Source organism: Cervus elaphus, chromosome 12 (genome assembly GCF_910594005.1).
Source record: "Cervus elaphus chromosome 12, mCerEla1.1, whole genome shotgun sequence".
Classification (NCBI taxonomy): Eukaryota; Metazoa; Chordata; class Mammalia; order Artiodactyla; family Cervidae; genus Cervus; species Cervus elaphus.
Window position 1 is genome coordinate 13,697,653 of NC_057826.1, and position 20,839 is coordinate 13,718,491.

Sequence of the window (20,839 nt, forward strand, 5' to 3'; positions counted from 1 at the left end):
GAGCACATCTCTGTGTGCACTTTGAAAATCAAAGCTGCCTCTGATTAAACACCATCACAGCTCTGGGCTCACTGGACCCCAAAAGATGAACGGATTCAGGCGTGTAACTGGCACGAGACGCCCACTGCTGCTGGCAGGAAGTGAATTCCAGTAACCTGAAGCCCTTTGGGTCTGCCCTACTCAGCAGGCAGAGAGACCCTGCTCCCCTTTAAGACTGTTCCGGATAAGTAAGAGGTGACCGCCCCTCTCCTCCTCCCTGGAGCCAAAGACTCTGTACTCAAGGGTCCTGGTGGATAAGGGACAAACAACCCCTGGCTAGAGGCAGGGATGTACCCGCTGCCTACGGTGCGAGAGAAAGGTGAGCAGGTCTCACCGCACCCTCCTCTGCGGGAGCGCTGCCCAGACACCCTCCAGCAAACAGTGAGGGCAGCAGGCGTCAGAAGCCCCGAGCTCTGCTCCTGCCCAGTGACCCCAGGAGAGCCCTTTGCCTCTGGGCTTCTGCCTATCTCTAAAGCAGAGGTCTGAACTGGAACAGGAGTGTTCTCGAGGAAAGCCCAACAGGCAGTTCGCAATGGCCAAGCTGCCCCCGGGTGAAGCAGGGCAGGGAGTAGGGAGGCCCCTCCAGCCTCCTTGCCAGCCAGAGAGGCCCCCCCCAAAGCATTCCGGGAGCCCTGTTTCCTAAGTCGGGCCAACGGCTGTCCCCCGGAGGCCAAGGCCAGCTGTGGCTCACCTTTCCCAGACATGCTCTTGGCAGCCTCTCCTTTTATGAACTTCCCTGGTGGCTCAGAAGGTAAAGCATCTACCTGCAATGCAGGAGACCTGGGTTCAATTCCTGGGTTGGGAAGATCCCCTGGAGAAGGAAATGGCAACCCACTCCAGTATTCTTGCCTGGAGAATCCCATGGATGGAGGAGCCTGGTGCGCTACAGTCCATGGGGTCGCAAAGAGTAGGACACGACTGAGCAACGATTTCACTTTCACTTTTTATGAACCAAGAAGAGTCCTGGAGTCAGAGAGACATGGGTTTCAACCCTAGCTCTACGAGCTGTGTGACCTCAGGCAACGCACCCTCCTTCTCTGAATCTCTGACACCTCATCTGCAAGACGGAGGCATGCAGGCCTCCCTTCCGAGATGTTTATGGAGAAAAGGGCCTGGCACAGGGCGTCAGGCATTCAGCAAACAGGAACGGTAAGAGGAGATACGGGAGAAGGGAGAAAAGGACAAGCCCAAAGAGTGAGGACAATAATCTCGCTACCATGCTGGAGGGCTCAGCACACACCAGGCACTGTTCTAAGTGCGGCGGTGCACAAACCTGTGGTCATCACAACTGTGTTACAGACAGAGCTCTCATCGTCCCCGCTGACCGAGGCCACACTGGCACCGAGGCCTGGGCTCCCAAGCTGCGCGCTCTCCGGCCACACCCCCTGCCTTGTCTGCGGAGCCAAGGAGTGGCTTCGTCTGGGCCGTCCCCCCACGGAGACCCTAGGCTCATCTTTGTGTGTTGCCTGGGAGAGAGCAGGGAATAGCATTCACTTCTACTACGTCTGGTTCTCCCTTGCATTCCTTCCCATCACCAGCCACGTGCGGCATGTCACGGCACCCCTTACCCTTCAGGGACTCCCCAGTCCCCGCATCATCTGCCTGCAGCCTTGCAGAACCTCACCACTCCTCTCCCCTTCCTTGCAATACCCCTCTGCTCCCACAACTCTGCCACAACCCTGAGACAGACGCACGCACGCGTACACACACACATACATACACACACACATACATACACACACACACACACACACGTCTGGCAAATCCCCACTCAGATGGCTGGGGAAGCCAACTCAGGGCAGAGGTGAGCACTTTTTCCATGCTGCTCCCTGGGGACGGGCTCACACCCCTCACTGCCTGAAGGATGGCGCTAAGGATGTAGTTGTGTGACCGACTCCAGCGCTGGGCTGGGAACTCCTCAACAAAGGGAACTGTGTCTGCTTCCCCTCTGAACCCACCCACCTCGCACAGAGTAGGGGCTAAACAATGATGAATTCTGGTGAAAGGGTCCCACCCTCCACCCCTATCTGTGGGACCCCGTGGTGGCCAAGAAGAAGGAAATGGGGTCCAGGCCCCCAGCCCACCAGCCAGGGCTCCCTGAAGGCCGGGGGTGGCAGGCGGGAGACAGAAGCCCCTCTGTGTTCAGCTGTAGGCTACTCGCCGGCTCCGGCTGTGTCCTTTCTGCCTGATACCTGGAGACCCAGGGAGAGCAGGGAGAGACAGGAGGTGTGTCCAGGCCCCGCAGGACAGAAGATTAAGTCCTGAGGGTCTGCACCACTGTTCTCGGGCTTCTGCAAGCTGTGGGGCTCGGACGACACAAGACAGATGGTGATAATCCCCTGTTTGGGCAGGGGCTGCAGGAGGGGCCCAGCGCGTGCCCACACCCCGCTGCCCGCTGCCAAGCCCGGCTCAGGAGATGGGCGGAGGGCTGCCCTAGAGCACCTGGAAGGCTGCTTCGTGCTCCAGAGATTTAATAACCCTTCAGAAAAGACAGGCCCCGCTTCCAGGCCATGAGACCTCCCCTGGACACACCTGCCCTCGCCGGGCAGCCCCGCCTACAGCAGACCGTGCTGGACTCACCTCGTTGACGTCAATCTTGTTCCGCTCCATGTAGTGTCTGTCGTTGACCTGCCCGCCGTCCACAAACTCCATCAGAAGCACCCGCTTGGTGGACAGCTCCCAGTAGATGCGGGGGACCTGGAGTGGGAAAGGGCAGGTCAGGAGGGGCCGGGAGGCTGGGGGTTCTGGGCAAGGGCTACAGATAGGCACGTGGGCCGAACATCAGCTCACATGCCTTCCAGGAACAGGAGGGAAGGCCCAGAGGGACCCCGACAGAGACGGGCAGGGAAGGCAGCAGGCAGGCCGAGAAAGAAGGGCAGGCCGCTCCACCTCCCCCAGCAGGGCCCCAGGCCTCCTCCAGGGACCCTCCTGCTTGGGGACCAGAGAATAAGTCCCCCACGTTCTTCAGCGTCTTCCAGACACAATGAAGAGCACATACCTAAAGTGGGGCTTAGGGGGAAATACATGGAGCCTCTCAGATCCAAGCCACAGTTGGAGGTAAAAGCTATTTCTCTCTCGCCAGGCTTATTTCAGGCTCCTCATGTGAATATAAACACTCTGCCTCAGTTTCAACACCTGTACAATTTCAATACCTGTACAGTGGGTGTAATTATTATATATGTGAATGACTGAATGAATACATTTTAGCTGGGTGATAAATTTTCAGTTAGGAAGTCCTGAGTTTTCTCATTACCGTTCCCTGCAAGCCTTCTGTGGCAGACAGTGTGCTGAAGCCTAACCCAACACCTATTCCCAATCCTCCTCTTCCCCAGGAAAAACAATATACTTTCCCTGCCTGCCTTGCAGTAGTTATGGCCATGTGACACAGTTCTGGCTTGTGAGTCACAAGTGGAGGTCTACTAGAGGATGTGAGAAGGCTTTTACTTTCTTAATAAAAAGGGATGTTTATAAATATTGTAACTCTTCTTACCCTTCTCTTCCTACCTTGAGAGTGAAGTGATACCTGGAGTTGCAGCAGCTGTTTTATAACCATGAGGAAAATTCTAAGAAAATCACAGAGATGCCAGTTCTGACACTGTCATACCACTGAGACAATATCAACAGGCAACTGCTGCAAGTCTTCCTGTTATGTGAGGAAAATACATTCTTTTTGTTTAAGACACTCTAGATGGAGCTGTCAGTTATGTACAAACAGATGCATTCCTAACTGATACACTCTCTAATCCCCTCTGATTCTAAGGACACCCAATAACCAAAAAGATACTAGACTTCCCTAGAATAGCCAAGACACTGGGCTGCACCAAGGACTGCCGAGTTGCCATGTGAGTGAGTGACACCTATGAGGCCCACCAATGTCAGGAGGGAGGAAGGACCAGGCTTTCAGCACACCACAATCTGCCCAACAACTTAATGGACTTATTCCACAAACAAAGAAGCAAGGGCAGCTAATTCAAGTGATTAGGGAGAATAAGGTCTTGCCTCATCCCACCTCTCAAAGCTCACGTAGCAGTAAGATAGTAGGCTTGAGCCAAGAAACTTTTTTTGTTTCCCGCTCTACTAACAACTGTTGTGTTTGAATCTAGCCACTTAAATCCTCCATGCCTCAGTTTTTCTCATTAAAAAGGAGACTGGGGGGATTTCCCCTGGTGGTGCAGTGGTTAAAAGTCTGGGCTCCCAATGCAGGGGGCACAGGTTTGATCCTTGGTCAGGGAACTGAGATTCCGCATACCATGGGTATGGCCAAAATAAATTAAAAAAAAAAAAAAAGGAAGGAGACTCTACCTGCTCCATCTCAATAAGGAGTTTTGGGGGCAAAGAGGGCCATACATACAGGAGAACTCTCTGGAACAAAGGTTCCTACTTAAACCAAGGCATCACTTTGTTTACCCCTTTCCTGCGTTTTTTGCCATTTGAAAATCTAGACCAATAGAGAAATCTATGACCCTATGTCACTTTGAACTTAAAATTCGGTCTCGCTTGGCATTTTTTCATTTTTTAAAAAGTCTCTTTAAAAATATGAGTGCAAATTTGCTGCTGCTGTTTGAAAGAAAGTGAAAGCAGCTCAGTCATGTCCAGTTCTTTGGGATCCCATGGACTGTAGCCTGCTGGGCTCCTCTGTCCATGGAATTCTCCAGGCAAGAATATTGGAGTGGGTAGCCATTCCCTTCTCCAGGGGATCTTCCCAACCCAGGGATCGAACCCAGGTCTCCCGCATTGTGGGTGGATTCTTTACCAGCTGAGCCACCAGGGGAGCTGCTGTTTGAGGCTTCCAAGTAAAAGGGACATACTTGGGGGTTAAATCTTTCCCCTGGTTTGTCTGGGGCCGAAGCTTGACAGTGGAGTGCCTAGGGCTCCAGAGACCTGCGGTCAGCTACCCCTCTGTGCCTGCCTGGAGCAACATGGAAAACAGCCATGCAAGAGCCAGAGATGCAAAGAGAAAACCCCAAGGCTGAAGACTGCCTGGGCTTGTTGGTCAGGGTCCTGAGTGTGCTGGGTCTCCCTCCAAATGCAACCAACTCAGCCTCACAAAGGAATGTGTGTCTGTGGAGGCACTGCTTAGCTCTGAAACAGCAGAGACAGCACCCACACCCCCGCCAGAAAAAAACCGAGGCAGAGGGGTTTGTCACGGGAGCTCAGGGAGGGCTGCAGTTGCCCCTCGATGGATATAACACAGAAATGACTGCAAAATGCAAAAGTGCTTCCTGCTCAGTCAGGAGACACTTGGCCTGACAGGAGATACAAGATCAAGAGACTTGCCGCTAAATCAACACGTGAGCAGGAGGGTTAAGAGGTGCCAGGCGAAATTCACTTCACCCTAACACTCATGTTTCACCCCACTTCTTTCTCAGCTTTTTCCATCAAAGAAGGGAAGAAGGAGAAAAATTTTGAAAGAGGCAGTAAGAACCACCCTGTCCCCTGCCCAAACAAAAATCAACCTGGGAGGCTTACAGTCCAGGTGCCTGCTGACCCCAGAGGCAGGGTCACGCCCGGCCCTCAGGACCTCTGGGTCTGGGGGTCTACCTCCTCACGGCAGGGCAGAGGGCCCACTCCCATAGGCTCTGTCTGCCCCCCATACCAGAGCCAATCCTGACCCCAAGAAGAACAGAGAGTAGGGAAAGTTCCAGCCCAAGACTTTGGCCTCAGCCTCATTAACGGGCCCTGACCTGCACTTCCTCTTTGTTCGCACACCTGGGAAGCAAGTCCTGGCATGTCTGGGCCAGCACCCATCATCTGGAGCCACAGACCTCCCCAGACCTGAGGCCAGTGGAGCAGGGCACAGACCTGCAGTCAGAAGGTGAGGCTGGAGCCCCAGCTCTGCCTCTGCCAAGCTGTGTGACTTGGGTAAGTTGCATAATCTCTCTGAGCGCCGGTTCCCTCGCCTGTAAAAGGCTGATGACAATTACAATGAAAGCAACATTCCCTGCTTCCTACAGGCACAGATGAGGTCCTGGGGGCTCAACACAGCAGCCGCCATACGATAACCACAGAGAATTTCACAGGTGGTTCTGATACAGATCCAGGGCCGAGAGTTGATGCTACAGACAGTGCAGCATAACTCAGATTGCTGTGATTGTTTTGTGAAAGTCGCTCAGCCGTGTCCAACTCTTTGCAACCCCCGTGGACTATACAGTCCATGGAATTCTCCAGGCCAGAATACTGGAGTGGGTAGCCTTTCCCTTCTCCAGGGGAATCTTCCCAACCCAGGGATCGAACCCAGGTCTCCCACCTGGCAGGTGGATTCTTTACCAGCTGAGCCACAAACTCGGATCTGCCCATTAATTATTCCAGAGGAACCAGAGCACGGTGGTTTACCAGGTGAGCTTGGGGCCAGGCTGCCTCTGCCCCTTACCAGGAAGCTGTGTGACTTTGGACAAGTGGCTCCATCTCTCTGGGTCTCATTTTCCCCAAGGCTGACATGGAGTTAATAATGGCATTTCCCTTGTGGGGTTGTGTAAGGATTAAAGAGGAAATATACAGGGACTTCCCTGGTGGTCCAGTAGTTAAGACTCCACACTTACAATGCAGGGGTCAGGGGTTCGATCCCTGGTTGGGGAACTAGGATCCCACATGCTGCATCCCACAGCCAAAAAAGAGGGAACCAAAGAGTAAATAGACATAAAGCACTTTAAAAAACGTCTAACACAGCATAGACATGTAAAAAAAAAATTAACTGATACAGTACTAATAACTAAACATCAGTTCCTCTTAATCTTTGACATCCTTAGAAAGCTATTTCACCAGAAGCAAGCTCATCCTGGCAGGGTTTACCCCCAGTTTCGACAGAGTCCCAGGCCCCATGTGTGATCAGTTGCTCAGTAGTGTTCAACTCTTTGCAACCCCCCACGCACTTGGCAATACCCACCAGGCTCGTCTGTCCATGGCATTTCCCAGGCGAGAATACTGGAGCAGATTGCCATTTCTCCTCCAGGAGATCTTCCCAACCCAGCACTAGAGAACCCTGCAGGGGCCCCTGCTCCAGAGACAGCCCCCCGACCAAGCCCCTCCTCTACATATACAGACTTGCTCCCATCTCTTGCAGTCCCAAACCCTGTGGTTTTAAGGTGTCTGCCTCTATCTTGGCCCAGCTGTCCCCAAGGTCAGTCGCAGACCTCATTGGCTGTCCTGTCGCCTCCCCACACACTCTGATGCCAGATCCACAAACGCCCTGGTCTTGACCGTTCGGCCTGGCTGCCCCCTCACCTTGGCCCGGTTTCCCTGACGTGCATTTGCATTTGGTGCCCTTTGAGGTGAGGCGGTTTATAGCACAGGGCTGAGGTTATTAAACCCACTGGAAGAGGCCTCACACACCGAGAGGTAAACTCTGCGCTGAGGCTTAATTACGCACAGATGTTGTGATGGGGTGCCAGGGTGCAAAAGCAATCTATCTCCTGTTTGGAGAGCTGAACTGGGCGCACGGCGCAAAATTTGCTTCCCACTTGTTATGTGTTTAGGCAAAATTAATTACTCGGGAGCCTTAATTCCACCATTCTCTTAGGAATGGGGTGCGGGCTTGAGGAGCAGCAGGTCAAATCGTTACATTAATTATTCACCCATTTGGCAGCCTCGTTTCAAAAATTTGTGTTATTGTTATTATTACATGTCTTGGTCTGACAGATGCTAGTTGGCCCCAGCCAGGGGACGATTTTGCTGTTTCCATGGGAACAGTGGAGGAGATGGTTCTATTTGTCTGGCTCACAGTACTGGCACCAAGGACCACCCCTGCTGGGTAAGAGGCAACAGAATGTCCTTAGACGAGCACCAGAGTTGAAGTCAGAAAATGCTGTTTGTACCCCAGCTCTTCTCCTCTAAGACTGCCACCTGTAAAATGGGATGATGGTTGTTGGAAGGATGTTGCGTCCCTGTGTCTGCCTAGTGTTCAGAGCCACAGAAGAAACATTCAGTAACTTCTGCCTATCCCGTCGCACAATCAACACTTCTTGGAAGCCCCCATTGAGCTCCTTATCTGGGCGGAATTAGATACTTCCTCTCGGGCATCCACAGAAACAGAGATCAGTCTCTGGCACAGTGCTAACAACCTGAACTACACAACCCACTGTGTGTGTGTCCCCCACCAGACGGGAAGTCTTCGCAGGCAGAAGCCTTGCCTATCTCTCTTGCCTATCTACACACCCCCAGATCCTAGGACAGCCACAGGCTCAGGAAGTGCTCGATAAATGCGGAATAACGGAATGAAACAAAAGGAACAGGTAAGCAGAAGAGTCATTTAGACCCGACAACACAATGATTATTAGTTAGTATTATTACTTGTGTGAAAAAACCAAGTTTTCATTGAATTGGTGGTTTGAACCTCAAGGTGGGGCAATGTTACCAGATCATCTGGATTTGCACACACAAGAGGGTCTGCACACACAATGGCATTTCCCTTGTAGGGCTGTGTAAGGACCAGCCAGTCAGGCACACCGGGGGCGTCTTGCCAGACCCGACTCACTCAAAGAGCTGAACTTCGCCAGTGGCTACACCTTCCACCAAATCAGTGTCTCAAGACACCACACCAGTCACCAGAGTTGTGGGTCTTTATCCCATGGCCCGAGATTTAGGATTCTCAGGCAGCTAGTGTAGACACAGCCTCCCTCCCCATCTCTGTTCATCAAACTGGAGAGCAGAAGTATAAACCACTGCTTTCAGTTTCTCAGGATGTCTTCAGAAGCCACGTGGACACTTCAGCCCCAAGCAAGAGTCCTTCCAGTCCCCGTGCTGAGACACCCTGACCAGGAAGAGCCCCACTTAACTGCTCCAGAACTAGGACCCGGAGCCCTGCACCCCATCTTCCCACAACGTCCAGGCCTCTCCCATGGAAGAGCAGAGAATGGATCTCTTCCGAGAGTTGAAAGCCAAGCTCTCCACATAGACTGCCAGAGGGGCCTGACCCCGGCATTGCTGTGACAAAAGGGGTACCCCTGTTAAATGGGTCCAAGCCCCGCCACAGAATGTGTTGTAAGAGCAAGAGGCATGGGCTTGCATCTCTCTCATTCCAAACTCCACAGGCCCTGTGGGGAACATTAGGACAGTCCTCCAAGACCAGCTCTAAGGCCGACTCCTCAGCAGAGCCTTCCCTGCCCTGCTCCCCCCGGAAGCCCCTTCTTCTGAATCTCTCACTGAGCTGGGACTCTGTGTCATTGGATGTTGTCTCCCATGGTAAATGTCGCCTACCACGTCAGCAGTTCCAGTAAATACTTGAAAACATGAATCTGTTCCAATGTAATAGATACATGAGGGAACAATTTGATCATAACACAGATTTTACATGTGTTGATGGTGCAGCACCATCCATGAGAAATACTCGGAAGTGCAGAAAACTTGTATCCAGCTGATCCAAACAGGAACATTCAAAGCAGGCACACCTCAAATATCGCCACGTGTGTGATGGGTCACAGCCCCCCACATCGGACGTCACAACTTCTGTTCAATTTCAGATGACCCCCGCTATCGCCTCTTCACAGGAACTCCCAAGCAGCAACTCTTCTGATGCCCATTTCCGCAAGCCCGTGTCCAGTAAAGTGCCTTGTGTGCTGTGATCTTCTGTATTTCTTAGCCATTTAACGTGTGCCAAAGTATGCTAGCATTTCATTAGGTACCCATCTGCTTTTATTTTCTGGATCACCGGTGACATTTTTGAGTGTTGTAAGCCTAACCCCCTTTTTGCCCATAAACCCTGTGGTTTCTGTTGTGCCATTCTGCAAACAGTGGAGATTTCTAGGACATGTATGTTGCGGACCTGTGTATTCAGTGAACTGATGTAATAAAGTTTTAGGAAACACATCAGAGCACAGTAACGTTAGCTATCATCACCATCACCATCATTATCGCGGTCATCAACCCATGATTCATGGAGGCTGAGACCATGGCTTACAGGCCCTCAGGAGGGCTCAGGGTCTTGCAATTGTAGACCATTCTGTCGACATCAATTTGCTTGACAGGTCAACAGTCCCCTTTGGTAATTTGTAACTTAGCCTTCTGGAGAAGGCAATGGCAACCCACTCCAGTACTCTTGCCTGGAAAATCCCAAGGACGGAGGAGCCTGGTAGGCTGCAGTCCATGGGGTCGCACAGAGTCAGACACGACTGAGCGACTTAGCAGCAGCAGCAGCAGCAGCAACTTGGCCTTCAAGGGCTTTAACATGCATCACCAGGGACAAATCAGTCATCCTCAGAGAGGAGACCCAAGAAGGAGACACCCGCTGCGGGTCCTGCAAGGGGAGAGGCTCAGGGCTGGGACCAGTCCTCCCCTGTCCTCCTCTGCCCTGCCACCAGGCCCCCACGGCCCTGCCTTCTTACCTTTAAGAAGTCAAAGTGCTTCAGCATTTGGGCCACTTTCTCAGCGTTCCTTCCCTCATTGAGGAAATCCAACTCCAAAGGCAGGTTCTTCTTGGCTTCATCCACCAACCACATGAACTCAAACTCTGGAAACAGCTGCTTCACAGCCAGGACAAGCACCTGAAACCCACAAGCACCCCATCAGCCAGTCCATGACTCCCACCAAGGGCGGTCTATTCCTGGTCCTCCTGCCTGGTCTGGGCGTTGACAAGTCCCCAGGCCTCCCCTGGAGTAAGGATGGGTGGGGAAGGGGCCCCCCCTAGGGCCCATCTCTGTAATCCAAATCCTAGATCATAGAAGCCCAACAACCACCAGCAGAAACCATCTCTACCATTTGCCGGGTGCTCCCCATTTGCCCAGCACTGGGTAAGAGCTATTAACTCACCTTTTTCCTCCATTTAGGTCTTCACAGTGTCTCTGGGAAGTATACACACATATCAGCCCCATATTACAGATGAAAAGAGTTGAGGTTCTCAGAGGTTATACGATTTTTACTAAATTTGCCCAGCAAGGAAGCCCAGAGCCAGATTTCCCCTGGGTCTATTTGGCCCCGAAACCCTCACTCTTAACCACATCACTGAACTACCACCTTTGTTGATCCGAGATTTGTGCTTTGTGGTCCTGTCAATTAAGGGCCATGGAGGGGGCCGCGGCTGTAACTGCATTCTGCCTATTTCTTCGGCTGAGTAGTTGGTATCTGAGCATTTGTAACATCTTTTATGCTTTTTTGTACATCTAAAATATTTCATGATAAAAAATTATATTGGAATACGAAACCAAGAATGGACACGACAAGAGGAGTAAGAGATAAGGGATTTGTCCACTTGGATGAAAAGCTTGGATTTCTGGCGATCTGGGCCCATGGTGGATTCTTGAGTCAGGACGTGATGAAAGAGGGAGTTTTAGAAGACTTATCTGGCATTTCAGTTGTCAGTTTAATGATGTGAAAGAAACATGACTGGCACAGAACAAGAGCCCAGAGATACCTGCAGGGCACAGCACAGCCCCGCTGTGGGCATGGACTCGGTTCTGAGGCTACACTGGAGCTCTGGGTCTGAGATGGTCTCACAAGTTCATGAACAATGGCTCTGTAGTGCGAAAGCGAGCGTAATGCCGGGGCCATGGGAAATGTTCCAGCTTTGGGGGTGGGGTGGGGCAGAAGGCAACTTTTCCTGCTCTCCTATAAACCTTCCTGTTGGTATTCAAAGTCAGGCCTGGGGAGAACCACTGACAGACTCTCCCATCTGTGATTCTTGGTATAGATTATGGTCCATGTCCTCTGAGAATCCCCATCTCTGGCCTTGGCCAGAGCAGGACAAGGAGCGAGAACTGAAGAACCATGGGCCTGTTGGTACCAGGAGACATTCCTCCTCTGTTAAGGAAACGTAATGCTTATGTAGCCCCCCAAATTCATATGTCAAGCCCTAACCTCAGGGAGACGGTGTTCGGAGGTGCAGTCTTTGGAAAGTAATTGGGCCTAGAAGAGACCATGAAGGTGAGGTCCCTGTGACAGGTTAGTGTCCTTATAAGAAGAGAAAGACCAAAGCTCCCCGCTTCTCTGCCAGGTAAGGACACAGAGAGAAGGCAGCCATCTGTCTACAAGCCAGGAAGAGGCTCCCACTGGGAACGGACTCAACCAGCATCTTGAGCTTGGACTTCCCAGCCTCCAGAACTGGGAGAAATAAGTGTCTGTGGTTTAAGCCTCCCAATTGATGGTATTTTGTTGCAGCAGCCAAAGCTGACCAAAATACCACCCACTCCACCCAGGCTTTGCTGGGTCCCAGAAATAAGCCTTACCTCTGCTTCTGTTTGCCCTGGTCTCTGATATGATTCCAACACTGTATTAGGCACACACAGCGCAGCGAAATAAATCCAGAGCAGGGCCATTAACTACAAGGCATTTACAGCTTTGTTTTTAAATCCTATGTCCGAGGCAATGTACCAGACGCCATTCTAAAAGAATCATCACACGGGGTTATTATACTCAATTTCTCTCAAACCCTCTTTAATTACATTTGGCTGCAGTCTAATTTCTTTTAGGGCTTGTCTAGTCTTTCATGGGCTAGACCTGTGACCTTATGATAATCGATTTAGTTTATGTTTTGTTTCTGTTGGTGTCACACGAAACAAGAAGGGAGAGGTGGCAAGAGCGAGGGCCTGACTGTGTCAGATCCGGGCACCGCGTCTCATCACCGTGCCCTCAGATGGCCCTTGGCTGCCACCCGAGGGGAAGCAGAGCTGGTGCACGGGAAACAGAAGCACCTGCCCGGCCCAGGCCGAGGGCACAGCTGTCTTCTGAGGCACCTGAATTCTAGTCTCTGGGCTCCGAGTTTCAAGCAAGAAGCCTCTTGTGTGTTTTGCATGCTGCATGCTAAGTCGCTCCAGTCGTGTCCGACTCTTTGCAACCCAGGTAGCCTGCCAGGTGCCTCTGTCCATGGGGATTCTCCTGGCAAGAATACTGGAGTGGGTTGCCACGGTCTCCTCCAGGGGATCTTTCCAACCCAGGGATCGAACCCACATCTCTTATGTCTTGCATGGGCAGGTGGGTTCTTAACCACGAGCGCCATCTGGGAAGCCCCCGTGTGTTTTACTCCAGCCCAGGTTCCGGACCTTCTCACCCAGGAGGGACAAGGAAGGAGCCACAGTGAGTCTCACTCATCTTTTTCAGCCAAAATGTATTTACTGATTACCTTCTAGATAATGACCCTGGACCAGCCATAGGTATACACAGAGACCCACATGTAGCCAGGTGGGGTCTATATCAGGCGATGAGGCTTCTGTGGCCACACACTACCTCCTCATCGTCGACTGTCTGGTCACTGTCATTTGTGAAATTTTAAATTATCGTTAATATCCAAACAGCCCTGAAAGGCACCTTAAAGATTTGTCGGTTACCAATCAATTATGTGATTAGTTCTTACTAATACTATTGGTTATTATTAATATTTTATATCATTAATCATAAAAGCAGTCAAAGAAAAAAAAAAGCAGTCAAAGATTTTATTGGTTGATATTAATTGCTAATAAGTTAGTAAACTAATTCATAACCCCTGGGACTTTGCAGGACCTATAAAACTGGTTTCCAAACCATTCTTGGTGGTTGGCAAGTCATTCCCTAGCTTACTTTAAAATGAGAGGGTCTGTTTGGATGGAAGTTAGTGGTTCATAGTTTTAGAGGACATCATCCCCTTTATAGGAAGTCACCAATTTGAAAATGTGATGCCAGCAATGAAGCCCAGAAAACGCACATACTCCCATAATTTTGTACATAATTCGGGGGTTTATCACCCCTTGAACTTCAAAGGGAGGGTGAGGTCAGGTTAATAGGCATCTGGGCAAAAAAAAAAAAAGAGTCATCTGATCCAAATCTAAAACAGTTTGGGCTGCTGCCACTTTGGACTTTTCTGGACTTAGGAAAAGAAAACGAAATTCCATTTCACCCTCTGTTTTAATTCAGTTCCCTTCTGAAGAGCCTGCCCCAAGTAGATTCTTTTAAGTTTTTCTTTCTTGACAACAGATGCAATCAACTAAAATAAAACAGGTGTTGTTATCAATTTGACTTTTTGATTTTTCTCCCAAATTCATCTTCTCCATAAAATTCTTCCAACTGCCAGTGTTTTCACCAGTGCCTAGCATGTATTCAACACTCAGCAGATGTTTACTGAATATTCACATGAATGAATGAGTGAATAAATGAACATTCCAAAAGGTCTGCCTTCTCCCCAGAAATAGTTATATGCTCACATGTGCATTACGCAAATAGATTACATCTGTATGCCTTGGAGATTTGGGTGGAAGGGATTACCTCTGAATGTAGGGGAACCACAGTTTTGAAATGCCTGAGAATATTCTACTTGACTTGAAGCCTTGTTGATCAATCAGGGTATATTCAACAATTAATAGTTCCTTCAAGGGAGAATAATGAAATCATTTTCCTATAGGACTATTGGCTCCCAGGAAGAAAACTAAATTATGGACCACACAGAAACATAATGGAAAAATTGAGAGTCACATAAAAGTTTGAAAATTAGTGATTGCTACATATGATAGCAAAAAAATGGGAATTATCATTATTCAGACACAAGCATTGCACTATGAGGCACTTGATATACATGCTCTCATTCTTCCTCTTCTTGCCCATTTCACAGAGAAGGAAATTGGATCCAAGAGGTTAAAGCATTTCTCAAGGTCACATAGCTTGCAATTTCAAATGCAGGACTCGGACCCACTTTTTTTTTTTTTCGTTTCACTTCTTTCTTTACGCAGTCCTGTCTCAGGCAATACAATATAGGACAATACAATAGAGAGCCTGAGATAAAGCACAAAAGGAGCTTTGTAAACTGTAAAATGCCACTGAAATTCAAGTTACTGCTATCAACTTATTATATATTATAAAAGAAATAATGGTCTACGGGAAAACAGGACACTAAACAGAACGCCTGCACGGATCCGAACTGGTAAAAATGGATGTTCGACAAGGATCGAAAATCAATTCAGAGTGATGTAAATAGCTTACCATTCATGGAGTTTATCTTTGTTCAGATAAGTTATTAAAGTGCATACTGTTTAGAAAACAGAATTACAGGGTGAAGAGAAGTTTCCAAGGGATGATCTACATCTCTGGGGCTTTCAAAAATGTATTTAAAAAAAAATAAAATCAGCTGTTGGATTCTGTGCCAACACAAACATTACCTAGCCACCCACTGTTCAATCAACACACTCAGAAAAGAAACAAGATGACAGATAGCACGCACTGAAAATGTTGTTCAAAAAAAATCAAAAACATAACTGTCACAGGTCTTTATTTTTAGAGACCCTGGGTATGAGCCGGAGGCCATCAAATAATGGATGGGTTTCTGGTGCTCAGATCTGAGCATCCTGCCCTAATATTGCAGACCTTGGGAACAGCTGACACACGAAGGACCTGGTCAGGAGTTAGATTCTTTAGGATACAGCACGAGGCATTCATTATCAAGTTTAGAAGCTTGAGAGATAACAGGGTGTGATACAGGGTAGTGCTCTCGAAACCTGGGAATGATGGTCTTAACACTGCCTCACAGGTCAACTGAGTCCTACCCTATTCTCAGACAGGAGAGTGGCAGTGATTCCCAGCCTGCTAAGTAAGCTCCCTGCTCTCGTGGGCAGGCAAGGACTGCTGCAAAGCCAGCCCGCCAGCAGACAGATAGACTCTGCCTTGTCAGTTCACCCCTTGCTGCTGAATCATTGTTCCAATCTCTGGGCCCAATTAGTCTGGCTCCGGACAGCCACTCGAATCAATAAGAGTCACTGGCCGTGCATCGAGAAGTAGAGTTGCCCCAACTATCAAAGGGACAATATCAGGTGATGATGACAAAGCTGAAAACACCCTTGGCTGTGCCTTTCTCTTTTGTGCAAAGTCACCGACACCATCAGGTTCATCACCATTTACTGAGAGTCGGCCTCTGATTCTCTGGCAGCAGTCAGCAGCTTCCCCCAGGACTGTCTCCTTCCCCAGGAGAAGGCCCAGGTTCACAGGAGACAAAAAACACCAGGGTGGCACATGCTACTGGGTGCCAACCCACAAGCCACTCACTTCCCCCATCTTCCTGGCCAAAAGAACCTCAACTTTGTGCATGTTTCACGTCCTTCAGGAAGGCAGACCTTAGCCTGAGAAAGTGAATCACAGTCGGTCTGAGGCAGTCAAAGTGGTCCCAATCCTCTTGCCAAGACTGCTTCAGGCTGGGGCAAGTAGGCCTGCTTCTGGCCAATGAGAACTGAAAGAAATTCTACTGAAGGGCTAGTCTTTAATACAAGGGAAGACACTTGTAATAGCAGGAACCCTGCAGCTGTTTTGGGGCCATGAGGAGCACTACCTTAGAAGGACAAGCCAGGAAGCTGAGCTGGCAGAGTGGAAGACATAAAGAACTTAGGTCCTTAAAAACCACAATAAAGTGCTGGATTAGTCAACCCTGAAACAGCTGACCCTACTTGTAGATGTCTTGAAATGTGAGATAATATAGGTTACTATTATTTATACCACTGTTAGTTGGATTTCCTGATACATACAGCTAAAAACATCCCAACTGATGCAGCTAGTAGTCCCCACCTCCTTATTCTCAAAAGTCTCACTCTTGTAAACCTCTATCCTTACAGCAGATATGTGTTTGGATTTACAAGCCCACTTCATAAATTGCAAATATGCAGAAGTTAAGCCTATGAGCCACTCTCCCCTTAGTATGAACCACTCTATCCAAATTTTCTTCCTCTCAAGACAAGGCCGTGACCAAACACAGGGCTGAAGAGGAGATAGAGACGATAGTGGGCAGTGGGAGAGAAGTCTGAGGACACACAACACCTGGAATTAGCAAGAAAAGAGGCACCACAAGGCTCTGCAAAAAAGTAGCTTTGTCTCCCCTCTATCTCCAAGTTTCTGGCAGGTATGACAGTCCTAACGCCTCTCAGAAATCATTCTTCCCACCAAGCACACCCAAACATATATCATCCCTAAAATCAAGGCACCATGTAGGTCTGGGCTTAATTTAGGTCTGGAAAAAAAAAAGTCATGCTCATTTCATATATAAAACAAAATGAGCCTTCCAGTTGGCACTTCCTGGTTGTAAACCAGAGAAGGGTGACCAAGTTAAGACTCTTCCCACCAGAGGCCAGGCGCAGTGAGAAGGCAGTACCACTCTGTGCCGCTGCTGCTGCTGGCGGTCCATGGAAGACCTCAGGCCTCATTTCCAGCTTCTCTCCTGCAGGTGTGAGTGCGGGTCTCTGGTCCGCCTTGAGATCCCAGCCCCAGCCACTGCAAGGGAGCCGCCACTCTACTCGACACATGGCCACACGGCTGGTAATTTCAAGAAAAACATCTGATGCTCATCTCAGGGAGGAAGATGCCAAATCTTCACCACTGCTATTGTTGTGGTTGACCTTACGGCCACCGTTACGTAGGGAGGGGCGAGGGCCTGGGCAGAGGAGAGATGTCAGCTGTCCTCCCAGCCCCCTGTGGGCCTGTTGGCACCACCAGGCAGAGACAGGTCCCAGCCCAACCCAGGTGTGGCTGTGGGGTCCCAGGAACACCCAGGGACCCTCCAAGACTGGCAGTGCGCTTCCATCTGTGGCTGCTCCATACCATGGACTGATGTTTCAGAAAGCCCAGGTTTCCAGCTGGATGCCCGGTGCCACTCAGCAGCCCCACTCCCGGGGACCGGTCAGCTCTCTTCTCTAGCGCACCCGGCAGGATTCCAAACCTTCATCCCCCTCAAGCCTCCATGCCACCTCCTACCCCCTCCTTCTCAGCAGATGGTCTTACCTCCCACTTCAGAGGAAAAAATAGACGCTATCAGGCTGGTACAACTCAGCTGCCCACTGTCCCCGCCTTCCCCCTCTGCCCCACTCACTCATCTGGACCCAGCCTCAAGAACAAAGCTCTGGTCCCAGAACAACGGCTGCCAAAGCCTCCTGCTTCCACCTGTGTCCTTGGGGCCCAGGCCCTCCACACGTCTCCTGAACCAGCTCTATCAGTTACTGCTCTCTCCTGAATTCCTAAGCCCCCAACTCCGCTTGCCCCTTCCCCATCAGCGACAGCCTCCGGGAGGCCCCCACCCAATCCTGCGCTTGGATCTAACCACTACCCTCCCTGTCCCCCCGATCCAAGGCCAAACATGGAAGAGTAGTCTCCACTAACCGTCTCCCGTCTTCCCGGGCCCTCAACTCTCTTTCATCCCCACTCACCCCATCGTCCCTGTTCTTCCCAAAAAACTCTAAGTCACCATATCCAACATACTCTTTTCAGAGCTTTACTAATTTACATTCCACTTGGCAATATCAACTAATTCTAATAGACTCTATTTTCCAAAATAACAACAGTATCTCCCACTCTAATGCTCTTCTGAAACCATGCCAATCCCCCATCAAGAGGCAGAATCTATTTCACCGCCCCTTAAGCCTAGGGTCAGTCTAGTCAAGGCTATGGTTTTTCCAGTAGTCAAGAGTCAATCTAGTCAAGGCTATGGCTTTTCCAGTAGTCATGTATGGATGTGAGAGTTGGACCATAGAGAAGGCTGAGTGCCAAAGAATTGATGTTTTTGAACTGTGGTGTTGGAGAAGACTCTTGAGAGTCCCTTGGACTGCAAGGAGATCCAACCAGTCCATCCTAAAGATCAGTCCTGAGTGTTCAATGGAAGGACTGATGTTGAAGCTGAAACTCCACTACTTTGGCCACCTAATGTGAAGAGCTGACTCATTGGAAAAGACCCTGATGCTGGGAGGGATTGGGGGCAGGAGGAGAAGGGGACGACAGAGGATGAGATGGCTGGATGGCATCACCAACTCAATGGACATGAGTATGTGTAAACTCCGGGAGTTGGTGATGGACAGGGAGGCCTGGCGCGCTGCAGTCCATGGGGTCGCAAAGAGTCGGACACGACTGAGTGACTGAACTGAACTGAACTGAGCCTAGGGGGCCGCTGTGACTCTCGCTCTTACCAATAAAGGAAGAAGTAACCTACATGACTGCCACACCCAGGTCATGAAACCACGATGTACTTTCAGTCTTATGCTCTTGGGACGCTTACTCTTAGAACCCAGCCACCAGGCTGCCAGGAAGCCCATGCAGCCTTGGAGAGGCCTCCATGGAGAAGATGTGAGGCCCTGACCCACAGCTCCAGCTGGGATCCCAGCCAGCAGCCAGAACCCACTTGCCAGGCATGTGAGTGCGTCCTCCGGCTCCCTACCTGGAACCACACAGAACTGAGATGCGTCTATCACGCCCCACCCAGGCTGCAGTCAGGAGCACAGTACTCGACTGGGGTCTTCAGCCACTCCGTTTTGAGGTGGTTCAATGTGCAGACTAGTGGTTGCATCAGTTAGGATGCTAGATAGCGGACAGAGCTCTCTTCTTGACACTGTTTTCACTGAATGCAGATGCTCAGTCCTGGTTCTCCTCTAATCCCTCTGACCACGCCTCCTTAGTTCCCCCGGGAACTCATCCTTCTGGGCACAGTCCCCAGATGACAATGTTCCTCACGGTTCTGTCTCTGCCCTCTCCCTTTTGTTTTAGTCTATGTAGCTTTTCTAAGCAATCTCAACTACTCCCCCAGATCCAGCTCCCATGAGTCTCCTTGCTGATAAATCCAGAAACCTGTATTCCCAGCCTGAATTATAGACAGGCTTCCCAGATGGCTCAGTGCTAAAGAATTTGACTGTCAAGCAGGAGATGGCGAGCTCGGGAAGATTTTCGGGAACAACTTCCTGGGTTGGGAAGATCCCCTAGAGAAGGAAATGGCAACCCACTCCAGGATTCTTGCCTGGGATATCCCACAGACAGAGGAGCCTGGTGGGCTATACAGTCCATGGGGTCGCAAAGAGTCCGACATGACTTTATGACTAAACGAGAGATCCGGACAGCAATGTCTTATAGTACATGGTTGCTCCGTCACCCACTCCGTTTGTTCTGACATCCATGCCACCCCCTTATCTCATAAGAAAGTACATTCCCCAGGCTCCCTTGCCAACCAGCTTCCAGCTAGGTTTGGTGGCATACAGGGGGACAGGAGGAGGTGAAACACCCACACCTCAAACAGCATCTGTGGCTCCAATACCACATGACAGACCCTATGTCCCTGACCCACTCCCCTCAGGTGGCCCCAGCACCTGGGATCCAGGGAACCAACTCTTCTTGTCCCTCCGCTTCAAGGGTGGCAGTGGCTTCCTGCCATGGGTGACTATCTCACCATCCCACTTGGCTTCTCAGTGATTCCATCCGCGGTGAACCCCATGTTCTGTTTTAAACTCCCTCTGAGATGCCTAGAACAAGTTCTTTTTCCCCAACTGAACCCAGACTGATACACATAGTTAAAGGCCCCCAAGTTTAATCACAGAAGCCAGAAACACACGATTTGTTTTCACTCTCATCCACACCGGTGTCTCCCCTCAGTCCACGTAAACCAAGCTGGTCACAAAGTCCTGACGCTCCCACCCCATGAGTCCATGCCGCTCCTCCACCCCCATGACGCGGCCTTGGTTCACACCACAGGTGCAGAAGCCCCTTAGTCAGTCTCCCTGGCTACCGTCTTCCTGCCTCCCCAAACATCTTCCAGACTGTTAACACACTTTTATTTCTAAGGCACGTCTGATCACGATGTTTCCCTGATTAAAATTCTTAAATGGTTCCCCACCGACTGCAAGAGAAAATCAGATCTGCTCGGTTCCCCAGTAAATACGTACTTACTATGTACTCCACCCTGTACATGAGCCTGGAACCCAAGGACCTCCGTGTTCCATCCTGCCTATCTTCCCAGCCTGGCCTGCACCCATGCCCAGTTTGAACCATCTGAACTGGCTGACACTCTCCGCGCGCACCCTGCTCCCCTGAGACTCGAGACCTTTGGCTGGGCCACCCTTCTGCTGTCCAGCAGTCTTGTGGGCGCCTCGGTGAAACCCCTCTGATGCCCCCATCAGTCCAG

The 20,839-nt window shown here is 50.4% G+C and overlaps 1 protein-coding gene across 3 annotated transcripts in view; it reads right to left on the reverse strand.

Moving 5' to 3' along the window:
- The window catches only part of ADCK1 (aarF domain containing kinase 1), a 127,456-nt gene that overhangs the window by 20,539 nt on the left and 86,078 nt on the right, over window positions 1-20,839 (reverse strand). For all 3 annotated transcript variants that reach the window (XM_043920531.1, XM_043920533.1, XM_043920532.1), the window contains 2 exons: window positions 10,356-10,514; window positions 2,620-2,736 (listed from right to left, as the gene is read on the reverse strand). In XM_043920531.1, coding sequence (XP_043776466.1) covers window positions 2,620-2,736; window positions 10,356-10,514 — 276 coding nt within the window. The remainder of the gene's footprint in view (window positions 1-2,619; window positions 2,737-10,355; window positions 10,515-20,839) is intronic.